The 25,061-nt window shown below is 39.0% G+C and overlaps 1 protein-coding gene across 2 annotated transcripts in view; it reads left to right on the forward strand.

Annotated features, from left to right (window-relative positions):
* Positions 1-25,061, forward strand: part of NIPAL2 (NIPA like domain containing 2) — a 101,331-nt gene that overhangs the window by 72,447 nt on the left and 3,823 nt on the right. For both annotated transcript variants that reach the window (XM_039464764.2, XM_039464765.2), the window contains 5 exons: positions 6,085-6,181; positions 13,182-13,317; positions 15,183-15,271; positions 22,735-22,798; positions 23,906-24,000. In XM_039464764.2, the coding sequence (XP_039320698.1) occupies positions 6,085-6,181; positions 13,182-13,317; positions 15,183-15,271; positions 22,735-22,798; positions 23,906-24,000 (481 nt within the window). The remainder of the gene's footprint in view (positions 1-6,084; positions 6,182-13,181; positions 13,318-15,182; positions 15,272-22,734; positions 22,799-23,905; positions 24,001-25,061) is intronic.

The raw sequence follows: 25,061 nt of genomic DNA on the forward strand, positions 1-25,061 counted from the left end.
TCGGGTGTGTCATTCTTTGTGCCAACACCTCTGCCCCATTTATCTTCCTACTTCTATGCCACGTTCAATTTTTTAATTATCACAGCTTTCATTAGTCAATGATGAGCACTAGAAGGAGTTCTAATCTCCATGATTTACTTCTGTTTTTTATACTTTACTGAAAATTTCATGATAGTCCAGACTTGAAGCCTTACCAACAAATTATAACTCTTTGCCTAGAGGCAAAATAAATTCTTCATATAGCTAAGAAAAGGGTCACATAGCCTGAAACCAGAAAATTAATGGCCGGAGTTAAATTCTTTGTATATTAAAGATGCATCAAGACTTATTTCCTGGAATAAACAGCATTGTTTAATGATGATGTATCTTGTATTGTTTTAACCCCAGAGAAAACATTTGAAGAGATCCAAACTACTTTTCATTATACTGTATATTTCCACAAAAAGTACTGAGATTAATTGCAGTTGGGCATTTTTCCAAGGTCAGCTCTTAAAATAAACATATTCATTCATTTATTCACTTATCCGTTAAGGTGGTGGTGATTAGACACCAAGCTTAGAGAGAGGAATTCCCATAGCAGGAATTTTAAAGTTCTGGGAGAAACCCATATATCTCAAAAATCATATTAAGATAAAGAAAGTATATTTGAAAGTAAATACCACAGAGAAAAATATAAATAATTCCAGGTATTTAAAACATAGCATAAAATAAACCTTTAATAAAGTCACATTTGAAATAACACTGTTGGCATTAGACTCTAAGGGGAAAAGGTCTATATTATATTCATTTGTCATTTAATCCATTACCCAACTGCATCTCTAAAGACTCTAGTAGTGATGAATTTTACACTAAGATCATGAGCTGAAGTTTGGTTTGAATTGTTAAACACCTAAGTAATATTTAATCCTCAGATGTGGCAAATTCTGTGCTTTTCTGCAAGCCCTGACTGCAAAGATAATAATTACAGTAATTAAGACTATTCTTTGACATATCAGTCATCTACCTCTATGTATTATACCAAGTATAAATAAGAGCGCCTGAATTGGCTTTCAGGACTGATCAAATAACTTCTAAAATATGTATAAGCCTGAATACGTTTTATATTTCTCACAAAAGGAATTATAATATTGCGGCACCCACTAGCTCACATCAACCCCTTGTCTTGTGTGTTTGCCTGCCCCAGACGGAAGTCTGTTTTTCCTTCAAGGCTTACGTTAAATGGAAGCCTCACAGAGACAAGGCCCAGGAGCTTTCCCTCTGATCTGGTACAGAAAAGAAAGGAAGTAAGATTTGAGAAGCCCAGTGTCTACCAGCCAGAGAAGAATAAAGTGCCCTTCACTCACGCACTAAAACAGCCTTTCCTGGCTTGTCTGCCACAGAAGGGCAATCCCCATCCTTGCCAAAACACAAAGAAGAGTGGGGTTTTCAAGGTCAAACTAGGTGAGAAAGATTCCGCATAACAAGGCCTGCGAAATTCAGCATCTCTGTCAGCATGTTAAAAGCTAGAGGTCCTGTAAGAATGAGACAGGTTTGATTTTGTTAATCCTACATGCCCCAGGCTTATTTGATCACGAGGCCCTTTTCTCGGAAGGACCTTTTGTTGAGTAATACCTATGAGCAAATGTGTTCTGCAAAACCCACATTAGAAAATGCAGCCCTGAGTCTCCATTACTTCATGTTATTTGGCAGGCTTGGTCATGGCCATTTCGCTCACCCAGATTTTCCAAAAGACTATTCAAATGGAAACGTCTTTTGTGAACACAAAATCCTTCACAAAATAACCTACACAGTGCTCATTTTCTCTCAGACAAAAAAAATTAAATCACTAGATGCTGGGGCCAAGCCTGTTATTCGGTGTCATTCTATACCCTAAACCTGATTATTAAGTCAGCCTTTCTAACAAAGCTGTGACAAAACCCACCATCAGGTATTAGAAACCTAAGGGAGAAAACTGTATTTCGTTTTGGTTTGTTTTGTCTTTGAGATGGACTCTTGCTCTTAGCTCACTGCAACCTCCGCCTCCCGTGTTCAAGGGATCCTCCTGCCTCAGCCTCCCAAGTAGCTGGGACTACAGATGTCCACCATCACACCTGACTAATTTTTGTATTTTTAGTATTTGTATTTATGGGTTTCACCATATTGGCCATGCTAACTCCTGACCTTGTGATCCGCCCACCTTGACCTCCCAAAGTGCTGGGATTACAGGCATGAGCCACCGTGCCCAGCCAAAAACTGTATGTTTTTATAGGACATCAGTAGCTATGGCATGATGTTATTTGCTTTAGTGTCTCAATGCAAATATCACTTGTGTGTCTACTCAAGGGTCCACTTCTTCGGTAGCATTAGCCAACACTCTCTGAGCAGCTGAGCCCTACGTCTAGCTCAGGGTACATTCTGTTCTTTACCTGCCCACTGGCCCTATACGTGGGGTGCTGTTATCATCTGCATCTGGTGGATGGAGAAGTTGAGGCTGGGGAAGGTCCAGGAAGTTGTTTAAGGTCACATAAGTACTAAGCGGTAGAGCCAGAACACAAAACCAGTTTGTTCACTTCTGGGATTCACATGCCTTACTCAATGCCTCTCTCTACAGAATTAATAAACTGACTACCAAGGATCAGATCTTTGTCCAAACCTGGCCCTAGAGAGAACCTTTGCAGAGCTCATTTCTTGTGGACAGAGAAGCCATATATTGTGGTCCTAGACTATGTGTTTGAGAACTTGGTGAGGGAAGATGAGGTAAAATCAGGCTCAGATATTGGTACCAGCAGTGGGGCATCTGGTGCTGAAATTCTGTCTACCTCCTTTGCCATGCACCCCTTCAGCTGCCAGTACCCTTTGAATTAGGTTGGTGCAAAAGTAATTGTGGTTTTTCATTACTTTTAATGGGGAAAACTGTAATTACTTTTGCACCAGCCTAATACAGAACCCTTTTGCCATGTAAAGTAACGTCTTCACAGCTTCCAGAGATTAGAGCAGGGACTTCTATGAGGGGGCCATTATGCTGCCTATCAGAGCTGCATCGCTTAGCCCCTCTGAGCCTCAGTTTCCTCACCTGTAAACTGATGATAGCACCTACCTCCTAAGTGGTTGTGAGGATTCAATGAACTTGTACACAGAAAGCCCTGAGAACAGTGCACAAGATGTGGGGGATGCACAGCAAGTACTGTTACTCTTTATAACCTGTGAGATGGCAATCAATACCGCAGCCTCTTCCCGGGGCACCGCAACCTGCAGACATCACGGCTTCTTTAAGAAGAGGAGAAAAAAAAATGTTGCTAGAAAAAAATTAGCATTCACTCATACTGCTTTAATATTTTATTACCGGGAGCTGTGTGACTTCTCGCCACAGGCAGAACCAGGGCAACTATAGTTATTCTGTGAATAATAGGAACTTATGTTTTATTTATCTGAAGCCACAGAGATGGAATTTGCCCACACACACAAAAAGAGTCATACATGGTTTCTAGAACCAATAACAAAAATTAATAATCGGCATGATCATCGATTTACCTAATGGGCTCTGTGTGTTAGCACAGGAAGAGCTTTCTCTTCTCCAGCAACAAACACAGTGGCCCAAATGCTGCTGTGAGTTGTCTGTAATTCTCATGTGAGAAATTGAAGCCTGTGGTTGAGGGGAGACCGAAACCAGAGGGATATTTCTGTTAACAATTGGTGAGCTGCACAGAAATTAGGACACTCAATGTTTTGATGGCCGTTTTAGGGAAGGCAAAGAGATAGGAGTTGAATAGCTTTTGTAGCACTACTCAATGAAATTAAAGGTCTGGCAAATAAGTCCCAAAAAGAAACAGTTAAAATAATTGGTTTAATTTGCCAGGAGAAGAAAAGACAAAGGGATGATTTCATCTTCCATATTAGATGAAAAGGTTTTTAAATGAGGAAGATAAGGGCCTGCTGTTTCCCATGCCCACAGAGCATTAGAGGAAAAAACAAACCCACGAGCAAACCCTTGAATGGAAACAAATTTAAGCTGATTTAGAGAGGATGTTGTAAGTAGAATGCATTCCTGGAAATAGTGAAGTCCCTAACTCCTGTGGTTACAAAAAGAAACAAAATTAGTGATGGTACTGTCTGCTGTTAGAAAAATGTACATTCATGCTTACAAATTCAGTCCAAGGACACCATCTCTTAAAAAATAATAACTTGGGCTGGGCGTGGTGGCTCATGCCTATAATCCCAGCACTTTGGGAGGCTGAGGTGGGTGGATCACTTGAGGTCAGGAGTTCAAAACCAACCTGGCCAACGTGGCAAAACCCCGTCTCTACTAAAAATACAAAAATTAGTCAGGTGTGGTGGCAGGCACCTGTAATCCCAGCTCCTCAGGAGGCTGAGGCAGGAGAATCACCTGAACCCGGGGGGCAGAGGCTGCAGTGAGCCAAGGTCGCACTATTGCACTCTAGCCTGGGCAACAGAGCGAGATTCCGTCTCAAAAAAAAGATGTTAAAACAAAAATAAAACTGAAAACTCAAAATTACAGTAGAGTTCTTAAGGATAGGAAAATTTTAGACTTGTAGTCAATTAATATTTACTGAACAGTCAATTTATTAGACATTAGGTCTTTTTGGCAAGTTATTTGTAATAAATTTGAGGTGTGATTTACTCATTAATTCCATCAGTACTCACTGAATGACCAACTGCATGCCAGGCACCAGAGATTGGGTGGTAAAAAGAGTGGGTAAGATTCCTGTTCTAGGGCTGGCATTCTAGTAGGGAAGACAGACCAGAAACAGATAAACAGATGAACAAGAAATGATGATGGCGAAATGCTCCACAGCGACCTGAAGCTGGGGATGTGACAGAATAATGGGTGGCTCTGTTAGATCGGAAGAGTTGGTGAACTCTCAGAGAGTTGGCATTTGACCTGTGAGCTGAGTGAGGAGGAGAAGCCATTGTGTAAAGATCAGTGAAAGAGCATTCCAGGCAGAGCAAACAATGCAAAGGCCCAGGCAGGAGCAATCTGAGGATTGCAAAGAACTGGGGGAAGAAAGAATTTAAAAACATTGCCATTGAGGCTGGCACAGAGTGGACCATCCAGGAGTCAGTAGTACAAAATGAGGTCCAGGGAGTTGCCTGGGACTTTGTGATCCAGGAGGTTTGGATTTTATTCTAAACGTGATAGGAAACCACAGGAGGTTTTAGCAAAGAATGAATGGGTCTAGTTTATATTTTTATTTCATGCATCACCCTGGACAAATGTCACAAACATAATGTACGGTGGAAAAAAGCAAGCAAGTGAAAGCAAGTATGATTCCACTTGTATAAAGTCCAAACATGCAAAAATAAACTGGGTACCATTTAGGAACACATAAAAATGCAATAAACTATAAAGAAAGTGAATGCTAAACACACATTTTCAGTGTGGTGTTTCCTGGGGAGGTGGAACCAGGAGGGGAGTGCAGCTGGAGAGGGGCACACAAGAAGCTTCAGAGATGTCAGAGGTTCTGTTTCTTAGGTTGGGTGAAGGGTCTGTGAGTGCCTGTCGTATTACTCTAAATCCCTTTGATGTGCATCATATATGTTCTCTATGAATAAAATATTTCATTATCCAAATGGTGTTTTTAAATGATTCCTCTGGCTGTGGAATGGCTGGGTTACAGAGAAGCAAGAGTAAAATCAGAGATGAATTAGAAGCAAATGCAGCTATCTAGAGAGGATGAGGGAAAGGGAGGGGTTAGGGTGGGTGCAACAGGGAGTGTAGGAATGCCACTAACTGGAGGGCAAAGGCCCCGGAGGAACAAGCTGGGCAGGTAGGAATGGAGTGGTAGGTGTTACTCACATTAACGTGGCGTGTCTATTAAACATGCATGTGGAAATGTCTTGTAGATACTTGGGGAAATAAAACTGGACTCCTAGGGAGGTTAGGACTGGAGATGACTGGTGGGAGGGGTGTTTGAGCTCTGGGTCTGGAAGGCCGAGGTGCTTACACTGCTCTCCTGTGTCGGCCCTAGGAACCTCAGCCACCCTCAACGCTCATATGAGAACTGCTACATAATCAAAATGAGAAGTGTGGCATTTTGAAGACTTTGTGTAGAATAATTTACTCTTTTCCGTCTTTTTCATTTCTAGATTTTAGAAATCTTAATTTTCTGCATTCTCCTATATTTCTATAAGAGAAAAGGACTGAAGCACATGGTGATTCTGCTAACCCTGGTGGCACTTCTAGGTAAAGGCCTATTTTGTTTTCTTATTCTTAATTGAGCTATGCTGAGTCATAAATGAGGTTTGAAGGAAAATGCTTGAGCATTCTACTCCTTTCTCATTGTTTATATTTTTCAGCTCTGATCTATAGAAATAAACTGAATCTAAATTATAAAAAGTATACATTGCATGTCCATGACTGTAATTTATATATATTTAATTATTTTAAAAATACCTTTTAGGATTTTCTGCTTCTTGATAACCGTATTTGCTCTCTGACAATTAAGATATTTGTTAGTAAGTAATTTAAAATCTTAAAAAAGAAACAAATTAATGAACCCAGTTGAAACTCTCGTGTCAGGAATTGGTTAGCAAGACCTATACTGTTTATATTTTCTATAAAAACTTTAAAATGTGACTAATATGAAACATCGATGTAAGCAGTATGATTTTCACCACATTTTTTTCATTCATTGTTTACCAGTCCATTTACTTTTTCCAGAGGCACCTTGTTAGAGTTGAAAATGAGTGCTTAGATAAGCCCACTATATATTTTTTAACATATCTTCCCTCCCTTCTCCTTTTCTGTCTCTTTCTGTCTCTCTATCCCTGTCTCTTTCTTTCCTTCTCTTTCCCTCTCTTTCCCCCACCCCTCCACACAGGCACATACACACACACACACACACACACACACACACACACATACACACACACACACACACACACACACACACACTCATGTATACCAACACTAGGAGATCTCACTAATCATTTAGGAAATTCCTTTTTTAAAAATTTATTTGTAATTCTTCCTTTATTTCCTCTTTGCCAGTCAAATGACCTAAGCATCATGTGTCATTTGCCATGACCTAGAAGGCTGTGTTCATACTCCTGGGGCAGCATCCAGCCCCCACGTTAATGAGGTGCTGGGTTTTCCTGTTCCCATCTCATCAACTAGTTCTCTTTTTTGTACTGGAAGATTTCTGGTTTTGATAGTTACTTATGGAAACAAATGTACTCTATGCTATATTTAGGTATGCTGTAGATCCAGAGAAGAGAAAGAGAACTTTGTATTTGTTTCTTTCCAAATTATCAAGTAGGGAAAACAAAAGCATACACCTAAGAAACGAAATGTACCTTGTATAAGAAAATGTTGAAAACAAGTCAAACTTTAAATAGGAATGTAAGATAACAGAATTAAGATAATGCATAGCAATGATGATAATAAATGTAAATGGAATAAGTTTACCTAATAAAACAAACAAACAAAAAGAAACATTGTCAAATTGGACGTCAGAGAAACTTCCCGATTGATTTTGAAATGATTCTGAAATTGAATTCAGCCAGGGTGCACTAGTACAGGTGTGAGGGTAATTAAAACAGCTGCCACCATGCTTCTTTCTCCTAATATCTCCTCCTCTCAACCCCAGCCCTGTCATGATATATACTAGGACAGGGGCTCTCCCAAGCAGTGCCAGGGCTGGCACCCTTCCTGATTGGCCCTTGCAGGTTGCCAAGTGTTTTGGCTACATACATAAATTTTCAATAATTTTGATTAAAAAAAACAAGGTAACTCAGGTTGGAAGTAAAAGAAAGCAGGAGATCATGATATTATTAAATGAAAATTAAGGCAGAAGATATTACATGACAAAAAATGGGAAGATTTATCCTGACAAAACAAGCACAATCCACAAAAATATCATATTCAATATGCAATGGAAAATCTGCAGAAAATGCAAAACTACGTTAACGGAAATATAAGGGGATTAGGAGACTTCTCTCAACTCATGGAAGATAATTAGACAGAAAGCCATATAAAGACAGAGGATCTGAATAATTAATCAGAATAAATAATCTAAATCCTGAAAACAGAGAATAAACTTTCTTTCAAGTGCCTGTGTAACATTTACAAAAGTTGATCACATAATTGGCCATGAAGAAATCCTTGATAAATTCCAGGAAGTTGAAATAGTACAGACCACATCCTCAGATCACAGTGAAATAAAAACAGAAAAATAATAACAAAAATAGAAACCAGTAAAACCCTACCTCCTGGAAATGTTAACACGACTCCTAAACTGCAGCTGTGCAAAGTAGAAACCAAGATTTAATTGCAGCATTTTAAAATTATTATTAAAGCACTTAATATTAAAACTAAAGTTTATGACTAATGCTATATTCAGAGGAAATTGCTTTAAATATAAGTCAATTAAACATTCAACTCAAGAAATTAGAAAAAATACTGAAATAAAGCTAAAGAAAGCAAAAAAAACATTTAATTAAGAAGGTACAAATTAATGAAATTGCTTATTTTTAAATGAATTTTGAATAAATTGCTTATTTTAAAATGAAAATAACTATGGAGGAAATAAAGGAGTTGTTGAAAAGCTGTATCCTAAAAAAAGACCCAGACCTAAAGAGTTCCAAAGGTAGTATCTTCAAATCCTTAAGGAATAGATTATTCTGATGTTGTTGCATAAGGAGAAAGCTTTTGCTTTTTAAAAAGCATAATCAGATAAGACTCACCTCCCGAATGGAAAAAAAATAGAATAAAAAACACTATGAATTAATATCACTGCTAAATATTGATACAAAAATCCCAAATAAAATATTAGCAAATAAAGCACAGAGCAAATCATACTCAGTAACCAAGTGGTCTTTGTTTTGTGTAGTGGCACAATCAGAGATCACTGCAGCCTCAAAATCCCAGGCTCAAGTGATCCTCCTACCTCAGCCTCCTGAGTAGCTGGGATTACAGATGTGTAGGACCATGCCTGGCTGATTTTTTTGTTTGTTTGTTTGTTTTGTAGAGACAGGGTATCCCTGTGTTGCTGGAGCTGGTGTCAAACTTCTAGGCTCAAGCGATCCTCCTGCCTTACCATCCCAAAGTGCTGGGATTATAGGCATGAGCCACTGTGCCTGGCCCAACTAGTCTTAATAAAAGTGGTTCTGCTTTGTAATACTTACAACAATTTGTACTTCATACTCTACTTACATGTTTATATGTTGTCATGAGCCCCTCTTCCTGGCCAGATGAGCTACATGAGGACATAGACCATGTCTATTATTTAGAGTATATATTCTTTAAGTAGAGTTGATCACAGTGAGTACATACTAAACATTAATATAATTAATTATGGGAATAATGGAAGGATTCTTTAAGAAATTCATTAATATAGTTCATCAAGTTTCATGATGTGCCCCTAATAAAGAAGTCGATGGTGAAATACCAGAAGTGGTCTCACTACAGCATGAAATAAGAACCAAGATGCCCACTCTGGACTGTGTGCTCATCTTGAATATTGCACAATGAACGTTAGTGTCTTTAAAAAAATAATTATGAAACTCATGTTGTAGCTTAGGAAGATATGTACAGTGATATATAAAATGGAAAAAGTAACACACAATATTTTACCCACCTTTCACTGTGATTAGTAAAACATACACATGAGGCAAAAACCATAACTGCATGAGAAGTAGCAAAGTACATAGGTGGATTTTTTTCTTTAGTTTATTGTTGTCATGATATTGCTTGTGTGATTGATATTAAATGGAATCAAAAAAAGAAAATAGCAAGTGAGGGTAGTCAGAAGAAAGAAACCTGGCTTCTGGTGAGCAGCCCCCTTTGCCAGTGACAGTGATCATTCTTAGAGGACTCCAGGCCAGGCTCAGAGGCTCATGCCTATAATCCCAGCACTTTGGGAGGCCAAAGCAGGTGGATCACCTAAGGTCAGGAGTTTGAGACCAGCCTAGCCAACATGGTAAAACCCATCTCTACTAAAAATACAAAAATTAGCTGGGTGTGGCAGGTGCCTGTAATCCCAGCTACTCAGGAGGCTGAGGCAAGAGAATCATTTGAATCTAGGAGGCTGAGGTTGCAGTGAACCAAGATCATACCGTTGCACTCTTGGCGACAAGAGCAAAACTCCGTCTCAAAAAAAAAAAAAAAAATGGATTCCAAAGCCTCTGGGCTGATCAGGAAGCCAGGAAAGCCAGGAAGTCCTTCTCTACCCGTGGAACACTCTGGTTGTTAGAGACAAATTAGTAAGTAAAATGTTTATGGCTCTCATAAGGAAACATTGATGGCAACCTAGGAAAAATTTGGGAAAATATTGATGAAAAATTAAGAGGAAATTGAGAGGACCAAATTTCAAAAACCTCTCAGCATATGTTTAGAAAAATTGATGTTATTCTAATGATGAAAGTATATATGATAATTATTTGTAATTAAGAAAATAGAGAAAGATACAAAGAAAAATATAAAAATGTGTGTAATTGAGCACTGTATGACAGAGTATTTCTGCTACTCTCTGGAAGGCAGTTTGCTAGTTTATTTTACAAGCCTTCATAGTGGCTGTCAACAGGAATTCCCCTTCAGGTGGTTTTCCTAAGAAAATAGGCAGAATGATATACAAAGATTTGTGTTCAAGAATATTCATCACAGCCAGGTTTTTAATGGCAAAAATTGGATACAATCTAAATATCCAAAAATAGGGAACTGCCAAAATAAATTGTATATTGATACAAAAGCGTGCTCTATGGCCAATAAAAGTCATGCTTTATTTTTAGTAGAGACAGGGTTTCATCATCTTGTTCAGGCTGATACTAGCTGGGTGTGGTGGTGGGTGCCTGTAATCCCACATACTTGGGAGGCTGAGGCAGAGAATTGCTTGAACCCAGGAGGCAGAGGTTACAGTGAGCCGAGATCACAACACTGTACTCCAGTCTGGGCAACAGAGCGAGACTGTCTCAAAAAAAAAAAAAAAAAAAAAAAAATCATGCTTTACAAGAATACATAATGGTAAATAGGTTCCTAACCGGCATATACTGAGAAAATAAATTCCTAAGTAGCATATAACTTATGATTCACATGTTGCAACATATTCATATTTAGGAAAATAACAACATATCCAAATGTCAGAAATGATTTGGTGTGAGCGCTGAAACTACATGAGATTTTAATTTTCCTTTCCAGGCTTTTACACATTTTCCAAAATTTTTAAATGAATGTGTTTGCCTTTACAGATTTTTAAAAATGAACTTAAAGTTAATTCATTATCCCAGTGCTAGAGATAACCACTGACAATATCTTGATGTAGTTTCTTCTAGCCTTTTTTTTCTGTGCATACCTAAGTACTTTCTATTTTTAAGTATAATGTTAGAACACTGCATTACAATCCTGTATTTCCACCTATCCTCATCAACCACCCCCCAAAAATACTTAGAAGTACTCAATACCAGCCTAGAAATAACTTACAGAGTTAAAATAGTGATTCATCAGTTGACAATTGTGCATGCTTTGAAAATGTGATTGGCAATAGAAACTGTTAGTTTAACAGTTTAACAGAGAACTCTAGTTTTGTCTTTGTTTTGTGTTTAAGTATAATGTAAAATCAGATAGTGGTTAAATCAGATGACCTTTAAGGTCCTTCGCAATTCTGAGGTTCTGAGGCTAATGGAACAGTACGTTCAACTCCTCCATTAATTATCCCGTTGGGAAACCTGGCTGTTCAGACCACAAGATCATAATCACATTGTGCTCTAATTTCAGTCAGTGTTTAGGAGGAAATCGAGGTCCCTCAAGAGCTAACCTACAAACTTTAACCATCAGGTGACACACAGATCTCTATAGGTATTTAAAATGCCTAGGTTAGCTAAGATGTTACCATTGGCATAATCAGTAGGAAATAGGTAAAAGAATTAGGTCAAAAGACATTTTAAGATGGAGAGAGGCCTGATTGTAAGGGCCTCTTTGTTGAGGATTGGGGATTTGTTTTTATAATGTATTATTGATGTCCTTTGTCAATTACGATTTTTAACTGAAAGAAAAGCCTTATTTAGAAGTGTGCCCTAGTACCTTCAAGGTAAAGTATATTTCAGCTTTTAGAAAAGGATATTATGAGAAGCTCTTCTTGGCTGGTCACCACTTGCTATGTTAAATATACATAAATATATTTCAAATATATATATATATATACCTTTTCAAATAAAAGGAAGAAAACTCAGATATATTATGACCAAGCAGATCAACAGCAAGAAAGGGAGCATTTCTCCTTCACATTGCCTTTGACTTATCATTTTTTGATTTCATGTACAAATTATTTTTGAACTTTCAGTGAGTTTCAGCTAAATTATGGAATTATCTGCAGCAGTAACTTCAAGGGACATAAGACAGAAAGCATTCTCTTCTTCCTCACAGAAAGACGATGTTGCTGGAAAATGTTCTATTACTTTCCTAGTGATATAACCTTACCAAGTTACTTTTTCTTAATTGCTGTTCGGAACCTATGAAAAGTTTGTTCTCACAAGGGATTGGTTCCTCTTTAGTATAGAAAAGAAATAGATATTGCTTATGTAAACCTTAAATTTATGTTTCACCCTGAGAAATGAATACTCGACTCTGGTCCTGCTTCCAATTATTGTCATTGTCAAAAATATTTTTAATGAAACTTCCAGGTACCGCCTAACAAAAAGGCTTATACATAGACTTAGTACAACTCCCTTGATCTTAGCCAAACGGCTGAGAAGCAATGACTTAGTACAACCCTAAGTAACTCACGAAGTGAGCTGCATTTCACTTTCCAGTCGTCTCATCTCTTTGGTTTTTAAATTTTCAGTATAGTTTAATAGTTATTTTCTCGTTAATGTCACATGGACGACCTGAATTATATCTCCTCACTCCATTGTTTTTGCCTTTCCCATCTACTAGTAATTAGAACCTCCACAGCATTCTTTCAACTGTTAGGGCTGGAAAAGCAGCATCTTGCTCCAAAGATAAAAAGCCCACAGTCACACAGCAGACCTTTAGCTGATTCAAGCAAATTTGAAACCCAGCACAGCTCGAGCTATGAGGCCACTGCTTGGTTAATGTCACATCCCTTCCTACACCTCTCACAGCAGTGTTCATTCTTAAAGCATAATTGGTATATTTGCTACGCAACCACGAAATCTTAAGATATATATATTTGTTAATTCTATCTCAAATATGTTCTTTATTTGTGTCTTTTTTTTTTTTTCTTTTTCAGCCTCATTGACTGTTATTTCAGTAAAGGCCGTCTCAGGCATGATCACTTTTTCTATGACGGATAAAATGCAACTAACTTATCCCATTTTCTATATCATGTTTGTCATCATGATAGCATCTTGTGTTTTCCAAGTCAAGTAAGTTAGCTTCTGCATACTCACTAATCTTTCAACATTCCTGTGCTTCTCTGGGCATTAATCTTTACTGGCTTCGGATGATAATTAAAATGAGCTACAACTGATTTCTAAGGGTGAAGGGCCTGCAGCTTGTCCTCAGCCAGCATGCCTTGCTTCCTCCTTTGAATCTAATAAGGAGTTTTTACGAAACGTTGCCTTCATGTCTTGTGAGTTCTAAAGCGCAGCCTTAATCCAGCTAAGTGCACTTTGATACTTTCCTGATGCTCTTCTGCTTGTAATTAATATCCATGGTACACAGGTTGTCATTAGCAATAAATCAAAGGGGCAGGTCCACATCCAGGCTTTCATTCTAAATATAGGACACACATGAACCCTTCACCTTAGTTTCTTAGCTCATGCTCACTAATTGCCCAGCGATGGACGAAACCAGACGTTTGGCCGGGAGGGAAATCCTTTCTCCAAAATTTTGCATCTTTGGCCAGAATTTCCTTTGTACCCATGGGATTGCGAAATGATTGTTTTATGTTTCTCTTGGGGCCTAATAGTGATGACATGAAACATTTTTAATTTCTGCTCTTCCCTGCCCCCACCTCCATCGGCTCTAATCACTTTCCCTCCATCTCACACTGGGATTGTGCCTTTGCCTGCTGAGATTTCTCGAGTTGACCCACAACCCCAAATGCTATGCAAAAGCGCCCGTCTGAGATAAGAAATCAGAGCTCAAACTCTGAACAGGAGTGGTTCCTTCTGTAGATGCCAGAAATACCATCTAATTGTTATGGGCTGAAGATAAGCCCTGTTACAGGGTCTGTGGAGAGTTACCAGAGAAACCTGATGTTTTGTCACTGGTTTGCCATTTCCTTACAAAGCCTGTGTTTCTCATACTTGAGTTTTGCTATTTCGTTTTTCTCTTTCTTCTTCTGAATTGATTGGGACTGCCACAGTATCTTTTGGGATTAGTGGCATTATCTTCATACTATACTTTGTAAATTTGACAGGCAGACACGATTGGAGATAAACTGCATCCCGTCACCCTTGTCTCATCTCTGCACCCATCAACTGTACAACTGTCTTTCTCAGCCTTGGTTGCCCATTAAAATGACCTGGGTTTTGTACATATATATAAACATGCATGTATATGACCTGGCTTTTGTACATATATGCACATACATGCATTTATATAGACCTACATATGTGTACATATACACACACCCAGACTCTACCCACAAAGTACTTTTTTCAATTGCTCTAGAGTAGGACCTAAGCATTAGTGCTTTTTAAAAGCACCCTGGTGATAGTGCAATTCACCGCTTAAAAAAACCATCTAGTCCCTAGCAGGGCAGCACAGCACAGTTGTGGGAACTGAATTCATACTGGTGGCCAGAACGAGAAGCTGAGCTCGCACATGTGCTCTGCAGATGGAGCACTGAGCACTGTTTTTGAAACATTAAACATTCCTTTACTTCTCCATCTTCTTTCTTGGCACGTGGCATGTCAATGGATAGCTATACTATTCCCCAGATATGATATTTAACAGATTCTAGGGTCTATCCTAATGAATCAGGCCCAGTGTGATACTGGTCCAGCAGCTTGAATCGCTTCCAACTCAAACTTCTGTGGCCTCGGAATATGATTAATTGCTTTTCATTGTTACTGTTGTTGGTTTAAACAGACCATAAAACTTGACATCTGATCTCATACATCAGATGCATATAAGCTATGACTGCTGATTGGAAATGCCCTTTCACTGCACTTCCTTTCCCTTTGTAGTTGTAGCTAAAGAACATGCGTTTCTTGAAGTTATTGTTAACTTATTGCTGAATGTCTCTTAAAGCCAAAGCTCCAGTAAGTGTCTTCTGCCCTAGGTTCCTGAATCAAGCCACGAAACTCTACAATATGACAACAGTGGTGCCAGTTAATCACATTTTCTTTACCATCAGTGCCATCATTGCAGGTGAGTTTTGGTTTTCTATACATAGGTGATTCCAAGCATAAACGAAGTTTCTCCAAGAGTAAATGAGAGAATCCAGAAATCTCTAGGTTGTAAGGATCTGTGTTGCCTCCACCTGGTGTCTGAATTTCCCCCATGACAATCCTCCAGGGGAGGATCCTCTACTTTGTGTGAATGCTCTCTGCCTCCTGGGTCAGCTCAGTCCTGCTTTGGATCACTCTCATTATCCGGAGATTTCTAAGTAGAAAGTGTTTTCTGATACTGGAGCTGAAATGAGTTTCCTTGCAAATTCAAGACACTCATCTTTGTCTGCTTGTTGGAGCCTTTCCATGGCCAGGCCTTGTATTTGTCCGTTTTGTGTTGCTCTAAAGGAATACCTGAGACTGGGTAATTTCTTTTAAAGAGAGTTTTATTTGGCTAATGGTTCTGCAGGCTGTACAGAAGCATGGTGCCAGCATCTGCTTCTGGTCAGGACCTCAGGAAGCTTTTACTCATGGTAGAAGGCAAAGAGGGAGCGGGCATGTCACATAGCAAGAGATCGGGCAAGGGTCTTTAACAGCCAGATCTTTAACAGCCAGATCTCATATGAATTCGGTACCGAGGGAGGACACTAAGCCATTCACAAAGGATCCACCCCCAGGACCCAAACACCTTCCTCTAGGCCCCACCTCCAACATTTGGGCATCACATTTCAACATGCAATTTGGAGGAGACAGATAGCCAAACTATATCAGCCCTTCTGATCATCAAAGCAACTGAAAGTTTCTCTTGAGTCTTGTCTCTGGGCCATTCATATCCGGTTCTACTAACTCTTCCCTATATGCCCCTCACGAGCTTGATCAGAGAGTATGGTCCAAAACGGAATTCAATGTTCTAGGGAAAGCCTGAGAGACAAGACTACTACCTTTGCTATCTGGCCTCTATTTTTCTACCATTGCAGTAATTTTATTTGTGAGGACCATTTTTTAAAAATATGACAGACATGATAGTGTTAAAACAAAAAGCATCAATTTGAAATTCGGTCCAAACCAAAAACAGTTGATTAAAGTCCATCATTTCTAAAGTCGGTACTGGTATGCCTTCACCCATTGGCTTATTTGATGTATTTACCACCTTCTTGATCTTGAGAGTTAGTTTCTCAATGCAAAGTTTATGTATGTGGGGGAGTAATTGAGGATTGTCTGTTTCCTAATTGGCACATTTTTTTTCATTTTATGGGAAATAATGTGACTGTCAGTGGGTAATTCTTTGAAGTAATTAATGCATTTTCTGTTTTCCAAAATTGAAACTTAAAGAAAAAGATCCTATCCCATGATATCTAATTTTTTTTTTAGTATTTTAAGCTAGTTAATAAAGAAAAGATTGCAGATTGATATGTCTTAGAATTATTGGAAAAGGAAAATAAGCCCAAAAAAGTCACAGAAATGACATAAATCTAATAGTTAATATTAATGTGCATAAAGAATATAGTTGTCCTGATCAGAAGATTTTCTGCAGCCTGGGAACATAGCAAGATGCCATCTGTAAAACCTGGGGAAAAAATTAGCCAGGTATGCTGGCACGTACCTGTAGTCCCAGCTACTCAGGAGGCTGAGGCAGGAGGATCGCTTAAACCCAGAAGTTCGAGGTTACGGTGAGCTATAATCACGCCACTGCTCTTAAGCCTGGGTGGCAGAGCAGGACCCCATCTCTAAAAAATAAAAGTTAAAAATACATAAATAAATATTTTCTAGGCAGGCCAATAGGGCTGGGTCTTAATACTCAGCATACAGGGTAATTGTTGAGTCAGGGAGGCTGAGACCTTTTGGGAGCCATGAGAGTTCCTCTAGTGTTGCTGGTGAGTAGAATGGTGGTAGAGCTTGCTGACGACTTCTCCTCTCTACCTCCATGAGAAAGCATAGCTTGCAGTTGATGTGAGATACCATATTTTGCCTAGTAAATTAGTCAAGTTTTGTTTGTTCTTTTTATTGCAATAGCCAATGCCGACAAGGCTACAGTATCACAGGCATTCTTATGGGCTGGGTAACATGGCGCCACCCTCCCAGAAATGAGTTTTGTAGTTTTTATTAAGAGCCTTATGAAACCCCGTCTCTACTAAAAATACAAAAAACTAGCTGGGCGTGGTGGCGCGTGCCTGTAATCCCAGCTACTTAGGAGGCTGAGGCAGGAGAATTGCCTGAGCCCAGGAGGCAGAGGTTGCGGTGAGCTGAGATCGCGCCATTGCACTCCAGCCTGGGTAAGGAGAGCGAAACTCCGTCTCAAAAAAAAAAAAAAAAAAAAAAAAAAAAAACAGCCTTAAAAATATTTCTACTCTTTGATTCTACAAGTCAACAACAAAAAACCAAATAACCTGATCTTAAAATGGGAAAAGGACTTGAATAGATGTTTTTGAAAAGAAGAAAGAAGATACACAAATGGCCAAAAGACATGAGAAGATGTTCAACACTTCTAATCATAAGGAAAATCCAAATCAAAACCACAATGGGATATAGTCTCACACCCAATAGGATGGCTGCTATTAACAAGAGAAAACAACAAATGGTGGTAAGGATGTGGATCAACTTGAACCTGTGTATGCCATTGGTGGGAATGTAAAATGGTGCAGCCATTAGGGAAAACAGTATGGCAGTTCCTCAAAAAACTAATAATTCAATTACCATATGATCTATCAATTTCACTTTTAGGCAAGAGAATTGAAAGCAAGGTCTTGAAAAGACATTTGTATATGTATGTTCACAGCAGCATTATTCACAAAAGCCAGAAGGTAGAAGCAACCCAAATGTCCATCAACAGATGGATACACAAAATGTGGTGTTTGTGTGTGGTGTGTGTGTGTATACACACACACACCCCTACACCACACATACATATATATGTATATATATACAGACACACCCACATACACATGTATATATATGTATATATATACACACACACACCACACACACATATATATAATACACACACACATATATGTATATATGGAATATATTCAGCTTTTAAAAGGAAGAAGATTATAACACATACTACAACATAGATGAACCTTGAGAACATTATGCTAAGTGAAATAAGCCAGTCTCAAAAAGAAAAATATTGTATGATTCCATTTATATATCTAGAGTAGTCAGACTTATAGAAACAAAAGTGGAATGATGGCTACAGGAAGGAGGAAATGAGAAGTTGTATAGTGAGAATAGAATACCAGTTTTGCAAGACGAAGAAGTTCTGGATATTGCTTGTAAAACACTATGAGCCTACTTATCACTACTGAACTATACACTGAAAAAAAAAAAAGATTGAGATGGTACATTTTATGTTATGTATCTTTTACTATGAACTTTTTTACATTGGAAAAAAATTAGCCAGGTGTGACGGCACACACCTGTAGTCTTAACTACTCAGGAGGCTGAGGCGGGAGCATCACTTGAACCCAGAAGTTGGAGGTTACAGTGAGCAATAATCATGCCAATACTCTCCAGCCTGGGTGATAGAGCAGGATCCCATCTCTAAAAACATAAAAATTTAAAATAAATAAATAAAGACTTTCTAGGAGGACCTAGAAAATCTCCAGAAACAGAAATTCCACTTATAAACCTTCCCCATTCTAATGACCACAAAAATCCATAAAATACTGGGGGAAATGTGTTGATGAGGCATACCTCATTTTATTATTCTCTGTAGATACTGCATTTTTTACAACCTGAAGGTTTGTGGCAATCCTGCATCGAACGAGTCAATTGGAATCATTTTTCCAACAGCATGTGCTCACTTCATATCTCTGTGTCACATTTTGGTAATTCTTGCATTATATCAAATTTGTTATTATTATAGCTGTTGTGATAATCTGTGATCAGTGATCTTTAATGCTACTACCATAATTGTTTTGAGGCACCACAAACTGCACCTGTGTAAGACTGCCAACCGACCAACAAATGTGTGTGTTCTGATGCTCCACTGACTAGCTGTTCCCACATCTCTCTCCCTCCCCTTGGGCCTCCTTATTCCCTGGGACACAACAATATTGAAATCTGGCCATTTAATAACCCTACAATGGCCTGTAACTGATCAAGTGAGAGGAAGCATCACACAATCCTTCTCTTAAATCAAAAGCTAGAAATGATTAAGCATAGTGAGGAAGGCATGTCAAAAGCCAAGATAGGCAGAAAGGTAGGCCTTCTGCACCAAACAGTTAGCCAAGTTGTGAATGCAAAAGAAAAAAGTTTTTGAAGGAAATTTAAAGTGCTACTCCAGTGAATGAATAAGAAAGCAAAACAACCTTTTCACTGTTATAGAGGAAGTTTGAGTGGTCTGGATAGATCAAACCAGTCATAATATTCCCTTATGCCAAAGCCTAATCTGGAGCAAGGCCATAACTCTTTTCAATTCTATGAAGGCTGAAAGAGGTGAAGAAATGACAGAAAAAAAAGTTTGAAGCTCTCAGAGGTTGGTTCATGAGGTCTAAGGAAAGAAGCCATCCTCGTATGATAAACATATAAAATGAAGCAACAAGTGTTGATGTAAAAGCTGCAGCAAGTTGTCCAGAACGTCTCACTAAGATCACTGATGAATGTGGCTACACTAAAAAACAGATTTTAATGTAGACAAAACCATCTTCTATTAGAAGAAGACACCATCTAGGACTTTCATGGCTAAAGAGGAAAAGTTAATGTCTGACTTCAAAGCTTCAAAGGACAGGCTGAGTCTCTTGTGAGGGGCTATTGCAGTTGGTCACTTTAATTTGAAGCGAATGCTTATTAACCATTCTGAAAACCCTAGGGCCCTTAAGAGTTATGCTAAATCTACTCTGCCTGTACTCTCTAAATGAAACAACTAAGCCTGGATGAAATCACAACTGTTTATGGCATCAGTTACCGAATATTTTAAACCCGCTGTTGAAACCTACTGACAAGAAAAAAGACTTCTTTCAAAATATTACCGCTTATTGACAATGCACTTAGTCACCCAAGAGCTCTTATGGAGATGTACAAGGAGATGAATGTTGTTTTCATGCGCACTAACACAGCATCCTTTCTGCAGCCCCAGGATCAATGAGTAATTTTGACTTTCATGTCTCATTATTTAAGACATACATTTTGTAAGGCTATAGCTCTCGTAGATAGTGATTCTGCCGATGGATCTTAGTAAATTGAAAACTTTCTGATTTTCTTGATATCATTAAGAACTTTTGTGATTCATGAGAGGAGGCCAAAATATCCACATTAACAGGAGTTTGGAAGAAGTCTATTCTAACCCTCCTGGATGATTTTGAAAGGTTCAAGACTTCAGAGAAGGCAGTAACTGCAGATGTGATGGAAACAGGAAAAGAACTAGAATTAGAATTGGAGCCTGAAAATGTGAATTAATTGCTACAACTTCATGATCAAACTTGAATGGATGAGGAGTTGCTTTTCATAAAAGAGCAAAGAAGGTGGTTTCTTGAAGTGGAACCTACTCTCCGTGAAGATGCTAGGAACATTACTGAAATGACAACAAAAGATTTAGAATATTCCAGAAACTTAGTGATAAAGCAGCAACTGTGTTCAAGAAGATTACATAGAGATTTTGAAAGAATTTCTACTGTAAGTCAAATGGTATCAAACAGCATTGCATGCTACAAAGAAATCTTTCATAAGAGTTCATCAATGTGGCAAACTTCATTATTGCCTTACCGGAAGAAGTTGCCACAGCCACCCCAACCTTCAGCAACCACCACCCTGATCAGTCAGCAACCATCAACACTGAGGCAAGACCCTCTAACTAGCAAAAAGATTAGGACTCACTACAGGCTCAAAAGATCGTTAGCATTTTTAGCAATAAAGGTTGTTTTTTTTTTTTTTTTTTTTGAGACGGAGTTTCGCTCTTGTTACCCAGGCTGGAGTGCAATGGCACGACCTCGGCTCACCACAACCTCCGCCTCCTGGGTTCAGGCAATTCTCCTGCCTCAGCCTCCCGAGTAGCTGGGATTACAGGCATGTGCCACCATGCCCAGCTAATTTTTTGTATTTTTAGTAGAGACGGGGTTTCACCATGTTGACCAGGATGGTCTCGATCTCTTGACCTCGTGATCCACCTGCCTCGGCCTCCCAAAGTACTGGGATTACAGGCTTGAGCCACCGCACCCAGCCAATAAAGTATTTTAAATTAAGGTATGTACATTTTTTAGACATAATGCTATTGCACATTAATAAACTATAGTATAGTGTAAACATAACTTTTATGTACATTGAGAAACCAAAAATTTGGTGTGACTTGCTTTATTGAGAGATTAGCTTTATTGTGATGTGTCTGGAACTAAACCCATGATATCTCCAAGGCACACCTGTACAAAGAAGTACATTGCTACTTTACTAAAGAAAAAAAATTGGGGAAAAAAAAAAGGGAAAAAAATGTAGAAGCAACTTAAAATGACCTTAGAGAAATGGATTTTATGGTAGATCAGTTTAAAATAACATGAAAACATTAAAATGATTATAAGAAAGTATGCAATAACCTCAACTGTGCTTCAGAAAGTTTCATTCATTCAACAAATATTCACTAGAACTGGACAGGGCTTCTTCCCGTAAGAAGTTCATTCCCTAGCTGAGGAGATAAGGTGAAGCTTGAGAAAGGCTCCTTGAGGATAGGTCTCTGTCTTGTCATCTCTCCAGTACCTAGAGCAGTGGCTGACACACAGCAAATGCTCAATAAGTATTTGTTGGCTGGCTAGCAAGGATAATGCCACGTACGCAAACAACTTAATTCCAGGGGACATATAACTTAAATATATCTTATTTAACAAAAACTCTATGAAGGCTTTGGAACATCAGATGCAGAAGACATCATTGAGACCAACAGGGAGAGAAGCAGAGTACATCAAAGTAGATGATGCATCCTTGTTTACCTTCACCCTAAAGGGAAAACCAGAAGAAGATGAGAGGGGCGTTAGTAGGGGGAAGTGGAGCTAAGGTAGCACTTCAGCTGCCAGTGTGTGCTCCGGTGCTTGAGTCACCATGTAGCCAGACCATCAGACCACTGGGCACTGCCAAGAGTGACACCATGGGTGACAGCAGCTGGCCTTAGGTGGCTGCCATGTCAGAGGCCCCAGAGTCCACCTGTACTCTCAGGCCAGGCTGGCTGAGCCCTGACCTAAAACTGCAGGTGGGGAATAGTCGCTAGAGTCTTGTTTTCTTGTATGTTCCAGTGGGGCAATCCTGGACTGGATGAGAAATTTCTGCTTGCAAATGTATGTCGATTACGTTGATTTTAAAATAATGATAATTATGTCAGGTCTGCAGATCTATGTTCTTTTGGAATAATTCAGAATGTAAGTGTGGCGTACAAATTTTCTTAAACTGCTAAATATAGATTTTAAGGGTGACTAATTTTACTTTGAAAAAATAACATGTGAACATAATTTTACAAACAATATTTAGCTATTATAAATAACCTTACTTCAAAATCAGTGTTGTCTTCTTTTCCTATTACAGGTATCATCTTTTATCAGGAATTCCTTGGTGCTGCTTTTCTCACTGTATTTATATATCTTTTTGGGTGAGTCAATGTCTCAAAAGTAAAGTATGTGAAATTCTATTACTTTTACATAGGATTTTTGGCATTGCACTTGAGGTATGGAAAATTAATATAAGAAACATCAGTTTCCTGAGTTCCTAAAAGAAACATATTTTTTAACTTAGGGCCCTATGCAGGGCTTGATGGCTTTGGCTTTGTGATTTAGGTATCCCTCCGAAGTTCTGAAACATTGGGAATTTTCAATTCCAAGACAAAGACAAGATACATCCACTGGCCCTTGTTACTCCACGACCTTTCTGTACTGCATCAGCCCTACTTCACCCTTGGGAACCCCTAGATTAGATCTAAATTAGAGAACCATGATCCTCTAGGGTCACCCAAAATAGAAGGCAGGTAGATCCTTGGCTTTAGTCATGATAACATCAGGTTGGTAGCGTCCCTTTCTTGTGTCAGAGTGCGCAGCTTGAACTCTCCCCAGAGATCTGGTGGGCATCATTGCTAGCATTGCTTGCAAACAGAGAGCAGAACTTTGACAATATACAGTGTATAGGAGCTTCCATGACTCCATGAGGCACTTCATTAAATGCTTAGCTGCTTCTTGATCTGGTAGTCAGTATGATCATTGTTATACAAACTTGAGCCTAGGCTATTTTCAGTGTAGGAAACCATCTATCTTGAAAATTCAATTTCATAAGATTTTTGGGCAAGGCCAAACTTCTGAGGTCTGGAAATTATGACTACTCTTACAGCCAGGGACAACTAGATTTCTTAGAAAATTAAAGAATAAATTATTTTTTCACTTGTGTCACATACCAGAAATGGTATGTGATCTGGGCGTGCATGGGTAGAAAATGAGACAGGGTGTCTACCCAAAGGGTTTTGAGCCTCAATTAGCCCCCTGATGGTAAAAACCTGGGACAGAGATCTATTGGAATCTGCCCAAGTCTTGGTTCTGAGTACAAAAATTGGCTGTGCTAATTGAGACAAGTACTAGGAAGCTTACCATGAGAAACTGGATGAACAATACCAATGGGATTTATGTCATCATGTGGAATATGGAGCTCAGTTATTTAATACCATGATTCTGTTTCAGTGTTCTTATATTCTTTATTAATATTATCCTTACAGGTGTTTTCTGTCATTCCTTGGTGTGTTTTTGGTCACAAGAAACCGAGAAAAGGAACATCTGCAACAGTCTTATATTGATTTTGGAAATATTCCTGGTAAAATCATATATTCTTTATAGCGGAAAATTTGATCCTTATAAATGAATAATTGTTGGTGTTATTTTGGGTGGTGAGTTAATATAAAACATAATTCTTACCCTCAAAAAATGTACATTTAATAATGAAACCAAAGGTGATATTTTAAGTGTAAATGTTACTAATAATTTATTGAATGTCAATTTTGCGCAGAACTGGGGATTTAAAGGAACTGACCATGTTTTCTTGATTTGGGGGATTTCCTTTTTGGGTTTCCTTAAATTGGAAAAGGGTAGAGAAAAGAGTAGCAATGACTACCAGCAGCAGACCCCTGCTGCTTGTAGTGCCTTGAAGGAACACCCAAGAACAGAAGGGTAGGCAGCTATGTGGCTCAGGACAGTCACCAGAACGCAAGTAGCTTCTTCCCCCTTCCTCACCCCGCCTACCCAGAGAGCAAACATTCATCATCTTTCCTGTTCTCACTCTCACTGAGAAGTAACTTGCCTAGTCATGTAGACAACAGAAGCCAAGTCCCGGACAAAGGAAACCGTCTGCCGTGTGGCCTCCTCCCCTGCCGGCCCACCCCCAGCACTCTCCAGCTTACTGGGGATGTGGGCAGACCTATAGGTTTCTAGGCAGGAGTGGAGATAGTCTCACAGCTTTCTCCACTATTCTGTTAGCATCACGCCTGTGAGGCAAAAACCAGGAAAGCCTCATCCCTAAGACTGAGAAATATGGCCCCATGCAATGAATTCTGTGTTCTCTTTGCCATTCGAGCTCTCTTACCTGCCAGAAGCAGTCAATGAAAGAATTGGCATCAGTGGCAAGGGGGCATGTGATAGAAGCCTTGTATGGTTAGAGGTTCTTTGGTAGGAAATAAAGTTTGATTTTTTTTTCTTTTCTTTTCTTTTTTTTTTTTTTTTTGAGATGGAGTCTTGCTCAGTCACCCAGGCTGGAGTGCAGTGGTACAATCTCAACTCACTGCAGCCTTCCCCTCCCGGGTTCAAGCAATTCTCGTGTCTCAACCTCCCGGGTAGCTGGGATTACAGGTGTGCCACCACCATAATCGGCTAATTTTTGTA

The sequence above is a fragment of the Saimiri boliviensis genome, chromosome 15 (assembly GCF_048565385.1).
Source record: "Saimiri boliviensis isolate mSaiBol1 chromosome 15, mSaiBol1.pri, whole genome shotgun sequence".
Lineage (NCBI taxonomy): Eukaryota > Metazoa > Chordata > Mammalia > Primates > Cebidae > Saimiri > Saimiri boliviensis.